This window comes from Callithrix jacchus, chromosome 9, assembly GCF_049354715.1.
Source record: "Callithrix jacchus isolate 240 chromosome 9, calJac240_pri, whole genome shotgun sequence".
Classification (NCBI taxonomy): Eukaryota; Metazoa; Chordata; class Mammalia; order Primates; family Cebidae; genus Callithrix; species Callithrix jacchus.
This window is the reverse complement of record NC_133510.1, coordinates 30,043,926-30,057,357: the sequence shown is the minus strand read 5'-3', so window position 1 is coordinate 30,057,357 and position 13,432 is coordinate 30,043,926. Positions and strand designations below refer to the sequence as shown.

At 40.3% G+C, this 13,432-nt stretch overlaps 1 protein-coding gene across 7 annotated transcripts in view; it reads left to right on the top strand.

Moving 5' to 3' along the window:
* ANO6 (anoctamin 6) overlaps positions 1-5,718 on the top strand; it is a 209,952-nt gene extending 204,234 nt beyond the window's left edge. For all 7 annotated transcript variants that reach the window (XM_002807084.7, XM_009003603.5, XM_054238149.2 and 4 more), the window contains one exon: positions 2,562-5,718. In XM_002807084.7, coding sequence (XP_002807130.2) covers positions 2,562-2,768 — 207 coding nt within the window. In that variant the 3' untranslated portion in view covers positions 2,769-5,718. The remainder of the gene's footprint in view (positions 1-2,561) is intronic.
* The last annotated feature ends 7,714 nt before the right edge of the window (positions 5,719-13,432 follow it).

Here is a 13,432-nt window from a genome sequence, read left to right as displayed (position 1 = left end):
CTCCCCTCACCTGACTTAGCAGCATTTGACTGTGTCATATTTTCACTGAAAATCTGACTTGAGACTTTCCTCATCACTTGCTCCTGGAAACTCTTCCTCACTGGGCTCCTAGGAAATTACACTTTTTTTCCCCTTTTGTCCTGTTTTTCTGGCCATTCCACCTCAGGTTCTATGCCAGTCCCTTATTCTCTTAGTGATCCTGGGACTCATCCCTTGGTTGTCTTTTCTCTCTCCTCGGTCTCTTGGTGATCTCCTGGAGTCTGTTGGTGTGAAATAGACCTTAAAATGGCTGTTCCCAGAGCATACCTCTCCTGACTCAACCCATGAATCCAACGGTCTACCTGAGCTTTCTGCTTGGATCCCTAACAGATGTCTCACATCTACTGCCCCACACGCCTATATTTTCCTCCATCCACTCCAAATGTTCTCCCAACCCAGCCCAAAATCTGTCCCATCCACAGTATTTCTCTCTTGATTATGGCAACTCCATCTCAACACTGCTCAAGCCCAGAGTCCTTGGAACCCTTACGCTATATCCAGTCTAGTTGTCTTTTCCTTTGAAAATGTATCACTGAGCACTTCAAACCACCTGTGCTGCTACCACCATGTCAGAGCCACCATTATTGTTTGCCTGGATTAGGGCCAGAGTCTCCTAGCTGGGCTTGCTCTTGTCTTCCTCTCTCACTCAAAGTCCTCACTGTGGCATGCAAGGCCTCACGGATCCTGCCACGCCTCAGTGCCCCTCAGACATCACTTCTCTCCTCATCACCTACCCCACACCATCCTTGCCATTTCTCAAACGCACTCTGGAGGCTTCCTCCAAACAACATCTGCACTGGCCATTCCCTTTGCCTGGAACGTCTTTTTTTCTGATACCTGCAAGACTTGTTCCTCACCTCCTAAAGCGTTAGCTCACTTAGGCATATCCAGAATAATCTACAGAAGAATCTCTTCATAGTACTCATCACTTTTTAACACCATGCATAATTTGTTTTTAATGATGCTTATATTATCTCTCCGCCCTTGCCAGGTCAGAGATTTTTGATTAATAAAAAATTAAAAGGTATTTAACCTCATTAGTAGTCAGGGAAATGCAGAGTAAAACCAAAATGAAAGTCCTTTTTATAATCACTAAGTTGGTTAAAAAAAAAGTTTGATCCAGCCTTGGCAACATGGCAAAACCCTCTCTCTACTAAAAATACAAAAATTTGCCATGCTTGGTGGCAGGCACCTGTAATCCCAGCTACTCAGGTGGCTGAGGCAGGAGAATCACTATAACCCAGGAGATGGAGGTTGCAGTTAGCCGAGATCACACCACTGTACTTAAGCCTGGGTGACAGAGCAAGACTGTTTCAAAAAAAAAAGTTTGATGATACTAAGTGCTGTCAAGGATGTAGGACACCTGAAACTCTCACTGCTATGGGAGTATAAGTTGGTATAACTACTTTGGAAAATATTTTGGTGTCATCTTATAAAATGGAAAATTCACATGACATAGGGTCTCAGCAGTCCCACTCCTGGGTCCACACACTTGAGAAACTTGCAGATAATCCTCTAGGATTCTAGCACAATAATGTTCACAACACCATTGTTTCTAATATAAAAACTGGAAACAAGCTCAATGCCTGTTGATAAGGGAACAAATAAATTATAGTGTATTCACACAGAATATTATACAGCAGTGAAAATTAATGTACTAGTTTATAGAATAACATTGATGAATCCTAGATAATAGTTTTGAACAAAAAGCAGCCTGCTGTGGTGGCTCTCGCATATAATTCTAGTACTTTGGAAGGCCAAGGTGGAAGGGTTGCTTGAGGACAGGAGTTTGAGACCAGCCTGTACAATACAGTGAGACCCTGTCTGTACAAGGAAATTTAAAAAGTAGCCAAGCATGGTGGCATATGCCTGTAGTCCTAGCTACTTAGGGAGACTAAGGTGGGAGCATCACTTGAGCCCAGGAGTAAGAGGCTTCAATAAACTGTGATCACACCACTGCACTCCAGCCTGGGTGATGGTGAGAACCTGTCCCCAGAAAAAGAAAGTAATTTCCAAAAGACTGCATGCAGTATCATAAAGGTAAACTCAAGCAAGAATATATTTTGGAGGTATATATACATATTTTGTCAAACTTTTTAAAATATAAGGGAGAATGATACACATAGACATGTACAACTATGATAGTACCGACTTTAGGAGAAGTGCAGGGCCATTAGAAAAAGAGTACACAAAGTACAGCAGCACCGTCAGCATCCTAGTTTTTACGTTTCATGGTGGGTCTTTTCAGGTATTTATTTTTTCTTTATCCTTTAAACCATTATGTGTGTGTATATATACTTTTCTACATATCACATAGTATTATCTAAATGTATAAAGCAATAGTAGCTGCTAGACAGAGCCACACTGTTGATTAGACATGATGGCATTAGCGGTTGAATGTGTGTGTAAAATGTCCACAGCCTTGTCCAGATAACTGCCATAATGACAAGCAAGAATAAATGAAAGGAACTTTGTGTTTTTCTCCATTTCTTTGTGAATGACATTCTTCTTCTCTTCTCCAGCACCTCATCTACTCTGTGAAATTTTTCATTTCATATGCAATTCCCGATGTATCAAAACGCACGAAGAGCAAGATCCAAAGAGAAAAATACCTAACCCAAAAGCTTCTTCGTGAGAATCACCTCAAAGATATGACGAAAAATATGGGGGTGATAGCTGAGCGGATGATAGAAGCAGTAGATAACAATTTACGGCCAAAATTAGAATGAGAGCTTTATGTTCTGAGAAGCACTTTAAGGAATTTAGCTCTGTCAAAATATATTAGGAATCACTAATGAGAATGTTTAAGTTAAATCACTTTGGAAAATACCATTCTTAACTATTGCCATTTCCATGTGTATTATTTTTCAGTTTCAGCTAGCGGTGCAGGAACTGGAAAATGTAAAACTTAGATCAAGAAGTCCATAAAACTAATCACCTGGAAAACCTAAAGTGTTACCTTTTCTGATAAATTGGAATTTTACAGAAAAAGTCCCTGAATGTGCTTTAAAAACCACCCCTTCCAAAGTAGAATGGATTCTTTTTTTCCCTGTTTGATTGCTTTTATTTCTCTCTATTCTCAGGTGCATGAGCTCCTTTATTTTTAGGCCATGTTTTATTTCTTCACTTTGCTTGATCTGTTCCAGGGTCCTCTTTTTCTTACAGTTCCATCATCATAGATTTAATAGCTTTCTTGTGATTAAAAATAGCTAACTAGACTCAAGGATTTACAATATTTAGGTGTATTATCAATACCTCCAGAAAGGAAACCTCAGTTAATCAGAGGATACAGTTTCAGTCTTCATTTGAACCTGTCTTTCCATCTCAAAGACATATTCTTTGTGGGTTAGAATGAAGATAGCAAGGTTTTGAAGCATATTTGTCCTAATCCACAGTGACACTTTTTATCTTCCAGGAGCACTCCTGGGAGGTTCTGTGCCTAATCAATGTTGACTGCTTTGCAGATCTCAAGGGAATAAAATGACAAAAGTAGGAAAAGTTACAGATTCAAAGAGCATTGTAACCCATGTTGATCTGGATAATTAATTTATCTTTTCTAAGGATGTGTAGTTTCTTGGAAAACAGTGATACCACATGATTAAAATTACATTTTTATCAACATAATTATCTGGAAAACATAAGCCCATCAATTTTCTACCAGTTGACTTTTTTTCATTAGATACAGAAGGTGCAGTATTACACATCACCAGCTGCCTTCGTGAATGGCTCACTACACAGCCACTGGGGCATGACGGTGTGCATGGGCAGGAACAGCAAGTGCCCTCATTGTGGTCACTGTGTGGGCAGTGCCTTTTGTCCAGGAGTCTGCAGGACTTGGCTTATTTCTATGCCAAAGGGATCAACACACCAAAGTCGCTGCCTTAAAGAATGTGGCTTCCTTGCATCCTCCATCCTGTATTCTGGGCCCAGTAACTTGATTGTAACTGTGCCATTGTACTACAGACAGGAATATACCCAGATTATACCTAACCAAGTAAAGAGATTCTAGCTTTAGTTTTTTAGCCTCCTCTAGAGCCAATCAGGCAATTAAGAGTAATAAAGGAAAATGGTTTGGTCACAAACACTACCATTATCTGGAGATTTCCTGCTGCGCTCCTGTCCTGCCATGCACATCTTGCCCCCTCACTTTTGCTCTTCCTAGCAGTCTACTTCATTTTATTGCCTTTTAAGTGTCATGCCTCCTAGGCGCTCTGGAAAAGACAGGGAGCCAGGCTCTCTCACTCCTACTGGTAACTGGTCAGTGCTGGATGCAGGAAAGGGAGGTGATTTGCATCACGGTGGTGCTGCATGGGCCTCTACTCACTTGGATGCTGTTAAATACTCAGGTGCCAGAGGAGTCAACCTATCAGAGTCCCAGCAGCAAAGGAAAGCTCAGATTTTAGAGGCTTTTTACAATAAAGTAGCTTAGTGCTAGGTCACAATTTCAAATGCCTGCCATAAATGATTAAGTATTTATGTAGGATCCATCAAAGCAGTATTCCTGGCTTTGAATTGTCCCAGTGGATCAGGGACACCATTTCACTCTCTCTCGACCATGTTAATGATGCATTCAGAGGGAGTTCAAGACAAGCCACATGAGGCCACATGCACTGGGATGGAGCAATGAAATTCTTCCCACTGGAGGAAACTCATTCACAGCCAAATGGCAGTGCCACTGTTCCTCTCTTCACTCCTGAGATACTGCTTCTGGAAGTGGGTGTCACTTCCTATTACCTCCTCTCATCTCTGAAGTGTGTAACTATCTCTTGGTGTTTAAATTTGGCAGTTACTTGCCATGTATGTCAGCATAGAAAAGGAAATATTTTTACGTTATCTCTTATATGTATGATAGAACTTAAATGTGCATTTGTTTTCATAGCCCCAGCAGAGAGAACCCTTTTCATAGATTAAATGTGCTGCTGTGGACAGGAGGGAAAAAAAGCTCTATGTATTTAAAGGCCACAAATGTAATCTGACACTGTTAAGATGCCCAAAAGAGCAAAGTTGTGGGTAAGATGCAGGGTTGTTCCCCATGCCATCCACATGTTGAGTTTAGGGCTGACTTGCAGTGATGAAAAGCATGGAGCTATGTCTGCAGACAGTGGTAGCTGCATCTCTAAGTAGCTGCAGAGGCAGAGCCCCGGGGAAATTGATGGGTCTGGCAGTGGGCCTGTGAAGAGGGAGAATCTGGCCCTCAGCCTGTCCAGTGTTAACCACTAGAGAAATTGAGCTTTATATCCTTTTGTAATGCCTGTGAATTTTAGCATATTGCAATATTAGACCAAATACTCAGGGGATTTTCATTAAACATCCCTCGGTTAATTTACCTATATGTCATTAGAAAGGGAAAGCTATTGTTTTTATTTTAAAACTAAACAAGGCCATCTTGTAAACTGTCACCAAAGTCTTCCCTTTTTTATGCATGTGTGTCTTGAATTTCATAAAACATTAATTCACAATAGGGGGTCAGAATGTACTCTGTTGTTGAAACACTTCTTGTACCATTTTATGTTCATATTATATTTGAGAAGGTAAAAATGTATGAGCAGCTTAACTGAAATAGAACTATTCATGATGCTTTGTGGCATAAGACGTAAAGTTTGTAATTAATGTTCATTTCTGTGCACTTTAATATTCTTTTATAATTATGAGCATTTTAATAAATCATTTTTACAAACAGTATGGTCTATTCTATATTGTCTTAGTGTTTTTAAGAAAGAGAACAAATATATATCTGCTGTTTGTTTACTAGTGGCCAGGTGTGTATCACTTAGATAAAATGTGCTTTTGTGTAGAGTTTTCACGGCCTACCCTTCAGAGATTTGCTTTGGATTTTTAAAAATTGTATTCAGTGTATTAAGGTTGCAGATTTAGAAAAGCTAGTTATTAAACTCAGCTCAAATCTTATTCTTTTTATTAATCTAGCAAATTTTACCAGTTTTTACAAGACTTTTGGATGTTTGTTTCCACCTACTAGTTTAATGAAATGTGTTAAAATATCTGCAATAGCATTTTATAAGTGCAGCATATTGCATTCATTTTCCTTTTAAAAAAATACTCATTATATGACCAATAGTGACACACAAGATGTAACTGGCAAAACTAGAAACCTCTTTCTCTTGCTGCCTTCTCTCTAGAGGACACCTTTCCCAAAACCATTTAGGTTGTGTTCCCTGTCAACCGTTCATTACTGAGAGACAATATGCAAATGGAGAATGGCCAGACCATATGTAAAAACAGAACTCTGACGCACATCCTACCCTTGCTATCTGTAGCAGTCAGCCCAGGAAGCCAGCCTGCAGTAAGTTATACTAACAGAAAGTCAGACTGTTCTCTCCAGTGACAATCCAGGAAACTAAAGAATAACTTCTGTTAGAATTGGCCCAACATGACCAAGACTAGATGAATAACTGACAGCTTCCCTAATTTTGGTCCCTGCTTGCACCTTAGGATCAACCAGAGAAAGCCAAATATGCCCCGCTAATCATCACATAGGATATCCGCTTCTAGCTATCTACAGCTTCCCACACCAGCAGCCTTCAATCAGGCATAGCGGAAGCCTTTCCACTCTTCTGCCCGCCTTTGAGCCTTTGTCAAAACACAAGTGACAGTGGCTTACTCCCTTTGCTATAGCATGCTCTGAATAAATAGCCTTTCCTTCTTACATGGATAGTCTTTGCATATTTCCACATTATAATCGATACAAGGGCAGTGGATGTTTGCTGGGCAGTAGGACCAATATTTGAGTGCGTTACTTTGGCAAACTCCTGCTCTTGGATGATACTGGGGTGGGTTAGGAGGGAGATTGGGCATAATGACAGATGAATCCTTGGGAAATGTAGATTAGATCACTGAGAATTAAGCTGTGAACCTAACACAATGAGTTTTGTCTTTGATAAGCAATGGGGAAGCTGTGGAGAACTTCAGAACAGAATTCTGCAGGCAAGAATGTGATCTTTGTCCCTGTTAAGGACTCATATGCCTTCTCTCCTAAGCTTCTCTTCTGATGTGCTCTTTGAGCCTTAAGATTCAACGAGTTTGATAGCAGTTCTCGCAATGGGGAGGCTGCCGTGCAGCATTCCTGAGGGAACTAGGAGAACTGACCCCACCCAAAACCTTTAGATTCCATGGAGCATTCAAGCATAAATTGAAGGGGAAATTCTGGAATAACCTGCTATGGCTGTGACAATTTCATTTTATTTAGGGAGACGTTTTCCTTTGGTTATGAAACAGATTTTATAAATGCTCTTAACACCATTTCCATTTCCCAGCAGAAAACATAGATAAGGCAGGTGGCCCTTTAAACCCCTTGCCTCATTCCCTAAAACAGTTTAGCATGTGGGATCCTTTGCAATGCTGGAAGGATTTTATTTTTTTCACTTTACCTACTGGAAGGCACCCCTGAGATCACCTGATTGTACCTCTCATTTCTCATCATTTCACCTGTTCTTGGCCATAATCAAACCTAGTTATTCTCATTAGAACCACTTCACACAGGAACTCAAGCAAGTAGACTGTGATTCCTAATATTGTTCAGGGTGGATAAGCACATTTATACTACAAAATACCCTGCCAATTCTTTCTCTCTTGTCATTGTTGCTTGAGGTGAGTCAGAGTGATAAATCGCTGTCAGTCACCTAAGAGGAAACTGCAGGTAAGTGGCCTGCTCTGTGGTACAGAACAAACTACAGCCCTGGGAACAAGCAATAGCACTGGCCACAACAAAATTCACAGGCTGACCCCACCTTGGGGCCTTTTCTCCCCTACTTTGTCTTTAAATCGATCAAATTTTACCTTCAAATATTTTGGTTCCTTTGGGACAGTCAATAGTCACTATGGCAGGGCTCTAGCTTCAAGATCAAAATCTTACAGCAACACTTTTCCCAGGACTGGGATAGAAGAGGAAGGAGGGAGATAGTGCCGAGAGTCCAGGGAAATACAAGACAATTAAACAAAGGGGGAAATCTCTCTGGAGACTCCAACAATTAACAGAAGGCTCCCTGTCCCTCATTTCTGCTCTGTGTATATTCTTCCTTCTGGGTATAATGAAAAAAACACTCCTTTTAGATTGCTCCCAAAAAGACTGAAAAGCAAATAAATGTAAGGAGCAGCTCCTAGGAAATTGTTTAAATTGCTCTTTTCATTGGTGGTGGTGGGGCAAATACAACCCCTGGAGCTCTCACCGGAGCCCAGAGAGAACTATCACACTAACACACCCTTCATTAATAATGAAGCAAGTTAATGTGTTCTGGAGACCTCTTCTTCAGTCTCATTCATTGCATTACCTTTCTTGTTTTAATGTAGGAAATGGCGCTGAAAGCCTAGAATAGAACTTTTCTCAGGCAATACTCTTGAATATTCCACATCTCTTGAATCTATTACCTGTTCAATGTGAACCATATAACACTCTATATATTATAAAAGGAATGGATCCCTGGATGTCTCTTTAGAGCTTTTTTCTGGGTTTTCCTGCTGTATTCAGGGCTCCAACCCTTGACCGTTTGTCAGTCAGCCTGGATAATTCCACAATATTACTGTCTTCTAAAGCTTATCTTAACATATCCAGTCATGAGCAACTAATTGCTTAATATGAGTTCCCCCACTTTCTGCCAGTTGCTGCACCTAATAGTAAAAGAGAGCATACCAGTGTCCTGCTTACAAACCACCCCTCAATGCAGCCCAGTTTCTGCCAGGAAGACCAGTCTGTTACAAACATATCTTTGTGTCAGTCCTCCAAACATTTCCATAGGAACTCTCTGACCAAGCCATGCTACCCAAAATGAACCACATCTTTGTCATCTGTGAACAGAGCCTGGGGCAAATGTACTCCCTTTCCTTCCCAACTACCCTGCATATTGTAAATGATGAGAAGGAAAAGAAACTTTGCTTGGGGTAAAACTGAAGGTTTTTTTTTTTTTTTTTTTTTTGAGATGGAGTCTCACTCTGTTGCCAGGCGCCAGGCTGGAGTGCAGTGGCCCGATCTCGGCCCACAGCAACCTCCACCTCCTGGGTTCAAGCAATTCTCCTGCCTCAGCCTCCTGAGTAGCTGGGACTACAGGTGCGCACCACCACGCCCAGCTAATTTTTGTATTTTAGTAGAGACCGGGTTTCACCGTGTTGGCCAGGATGATCTCAATCTCTCGACCTTGTGATCCACCCACCTTGGCCTCCCAGAGTGCTGGGATTACAGGCTTGAGCAACCATGCCCAGCCAAAATTGAAGGTTTTAATCTGATCTAAGTGTCTAAGGAATATAGTTAGCTTCACCAAAAACATCATGTTTTAATTAGGATTGACAAGTACATTTGGAGTAAAAGAAACTCACTGGTAAAATAAACGAAGGCAAGGTCTGGGGCAAAGACAGCACAGATGGTTGTTTTACCTGGGTTGAAGGCAGCCTGCCTGTGATATGAGAAAGGACATAAAACTCAGAAATAGAGGACCTTGATTTAAGTCCTGGATCTGCCACTGGCCAGCTTCATGAATTTTAGCAAGTTAAGAAACAATATACAAATGGATGATGGCCAGAGCAATATAAAAATAGAACACTGACCCTCAACCTGCAGCAACCTCCCCAAGAAACGAACCCCTTATCTACAATCAGCCCAGGAAGCCAGCGTACTATAAGTCACACTTGCATGTCAGAATGCTATCTCTAGTGACAATCCAGGAAGCTAAACACCTTCTGTAACAATTGGCCCAATATGACCAGTACTTGATGAATAACAGCTTCCCTAATTCCGGTTCCTGCTTGCACCCTAGGACAAACCAGAGAAAGCTAAATATGCCCCTCCTAACCATGGCATAGGATGCCCACTTCTACTTTGCCTACAGCTTCCAATGCCAGCAGCTGCCAATCAGGGCATTCCTGAAGCCTTCCCACGTCTCTGCCTGCCTTTCAGTCTCTATCATAACATAAGTGACAGTGGCTGACTCCCTTGCTATAGCAAGCACTGAATAAATAGCCTTGTTTTGTTTTGGCTGATCTTTATTTCCACAAAGGTATTTAACCTCTCTAGGCTCTAATTTCCTAATCCATAAAAATGGGGCTAGTTTCCACTACTCAGCGTCATTATGAAATGCCTATGCTTCTCACGCTGGATTCAGTGTGTCAGGGTGTATAAGAAATCATAGGATAAACATGAGGAATCCTTTTGTAGGTGAATGTTTCAATGATTAAAGGAGAAATGGTCATATTAAAATAAACATAGATATAGGCATGGGCAAGGACTTCATGACTAAAACCCCAAAAGCAATGGCAATGAAAGCCAAAATAGGCAAATGGAATCTACTGAAACTAAAAAGCTTCTGCACAGCAAAAGAAACTATCAGAGTGAAGTGGCAACCAACAGGATGGGAAATCTACCCATGTGACAAAGGGCTAATATCTGGAATCTACAAGGAAGTTAAATTTACAAGAAAAAACACCATCAAAAAGTGGGTGATGGATATGAACAGACACTTCTCAAAAGAAAACATTTATGCAGCCAATTAACATGAAAAAAAGCTTATCACAGGCTAAACATGAGGAATCCTCTTAGAGGTAAATATTTCAATGATTTAAACTCTCTAGGCTCTAACTCATCATTAGAGAAATGCAAATAAAAACCACAATGAGATACCATCTCATGCCATTTAGAATGGTGATCATTAAAAAATCTGGAGACAACAGATGCTGGAGAGGATGTGGAGAAATAGGAACACTTTTACACTGTTGATGGGAGTGTAAATTAGTTTAACCACTGTGTAAGAGAGTATGGTGATTCCTCAAGGATCTAGAACTAGAAATTCCACTTGATCCAGCAATCCCATTACTGGGCATATACCCAAAGGATTATAAATCATTCTATTATAAAGACACATGCACATGTATGTTTACTGCGGCACTGTTCATAATAGTACAGCTTTGGAACCAACCCAAATGCCCATCAATGATAGACTGGATAAAGAAAATGTGGCACATATACACCATGGAATACTATGCAGCCATAAAATGGATGAGTTCATGTCCTTTGCAGGGACATGGATGAAGCTGAATACCATCATTCTCAGCAAACTAATACAGGAACAGAAAATCAAACACCTCATATTCTCACTCATAAGTGGGAGTTGAACAATGAGAACACATGGACAAAGGGAGGGGAATATCACACACCAGAGCCTGCTGGGGAATGAGGGGGGTATGGGAGGGATAGCATTAGAAGAATTACCTCATGTAGATGACAGGGTGATGGATGCAGCAAACCACAATGGCACGTATATACCTTTGTAACAAACCTGCACATTCTGCACATGTACCCGAGAACTTGTTATAATAAAATAACATGAAAAAGATAAAAATAAATAAAACATATTTTGAAATTGCCTGCAAAATTTCAATGAATGTTTAATATAAAAGAACAATCTTTAAATAAATTCTGGCTGGGCAGTGTGGCTCACACCTATAGTCCTAGCACTTTGGGAGGCCAAGGCTGGTGGATCGCTTGAGGTCAGAAGCACATGACCAGACTGTCAACATGGCAAAACCCTGTCACTACTAAAACTACAAAAAAATTAGCCACATGTGGTGGCAGCCACCTATAATCCCAGTTACTTGGGAGGCTGAGGCAGGAGAATCACTTGAACCCAGGAGGCATAGGTTGCAGTGAGCTGAGTTGCTGCCATTGCCTCCAGCCTGGGCAACAAGAGTGAAACTCTGTCTCAAAAAAAAAAGAAGAGAAGAAATTCCACACTTACAGTAAGCTGCTTCATCAGGGTTATAACTTTACCTTCCATTGTCTTCAGGGAAACCCATGTGGAACAGACAAGTGTTGACATATGTTGAAAGCACCTTGTCAGCCATGAGATTCTGGAACAGTGTTCTCAAAGTGTGGTCTAAATTTCCCTGGGAGGGTCTAAGACCTTTTCAGGAGGACCACAAAGGGAAAATTTTCTTAATAACACAAAAACATGATTTGCCTTTTTGACAATGACAAAATGAATGTCATTCTCTCACGAGCATAGAGTGGAGAGGCTCCATGACATGGAAGGTGGGCATAGATTGAATGCAGGAGTAGTTATGAGCATCTAGCTGCTTGTTAATAAGCCAGACATTAAAAATATAAAACAATGCCACTCTTCCCACTAGATTATTTTGAAAAATAGAGTTATTTTTCATTACAACATTTTATGTTTTACATGCAGTGGGCTTATTTTCAAATTAATAATTTTTAATGTTCTGTTTTTATTTCTAATACAGTAAATATTCATAAGTATGATTCACACAAACAAAGGTTCTTTTGGACTCTCAAAACTTTTATGAGTATAAAATGGTTCTGAGAACCACTGCTTTATAAAAATTTGGACCAGAGCCAATCATGGCATTTCCATTTAAGTTGGCTAGTAAAACTTAAAGCATGAAGGTGGCAAAAAAAGACCAATGCAGTCTTTCCATATTCTATGCATGTGAAATCCATCTTCTGATCGATGCCAACCTCTAGTAAAGCTCTGTCTCTGATGCAGGGTCTACATTGGTGCTTCTGCTCAGGCAAGCTGCCTCATCCTGCCCAACGCCCACTGAGCTCTTGGTCTTCCTCATTTCCCAGTTGTCCATCCTGGACTACATACTGTAATGAGACCTGCTGTGGTTTCTTTTGTGTATCCTGCCACATTCAGCACATATTTGTGTGTGTGTATGTATGTGTATAAAATATATATACACAGTTCAGGCTGTTTTTCCTAGAAATCCTGGAGTCCCAGAAAAGGAAATGTGATTAGCAATACAGATTGAGCATTCCTAATCCAAAAATCTGAAATTTGAAATTCTCCAAAATCAGAAAATTTTTGAGTGTCAATGTGATGCCACAAGTCGAAAATTCCATGCCTGACTTGATGTGGCAGGTCACAGTCAAAATGCAGGCACCCAATACACACTTAATTCAGCATCTTCAAGATAAAATAAAATTACTTTCAGGCTATATGTATAAGGTGTATGTGAAATAGAAATTTTGTGTTTAGACCTGGGTCCCATCCCCAAGATACCCCATTATTTATATGCAAATATTTCAAAATTTTAAAGTCTGTGATTTGAAACACTTCTGGTCCCAAACATATCAAATAAGGGATAGTCAACTTGTAGTAGTGTGACTAACGTGCAAAAAGTGATCAGAACTATAAATCTTGGAGTCATCTAGAGGCCCACTGCAAAACATGGTCCACATTGATTCTGTAAGCCATATGCAAGGTGTAATTCCATTAAAGATATTTCTTTCAAACAGGGAAGATAGTATATTTATTCACTATAGCACACCTGGAAGAGAGATGTTCAATAAATACTTGTTGAATTAATAAATAAATGACTCATCTGCCCTGATAAATTTTCTAGCCAAAAGATTTAGGAAGAATATCCAGGAAAG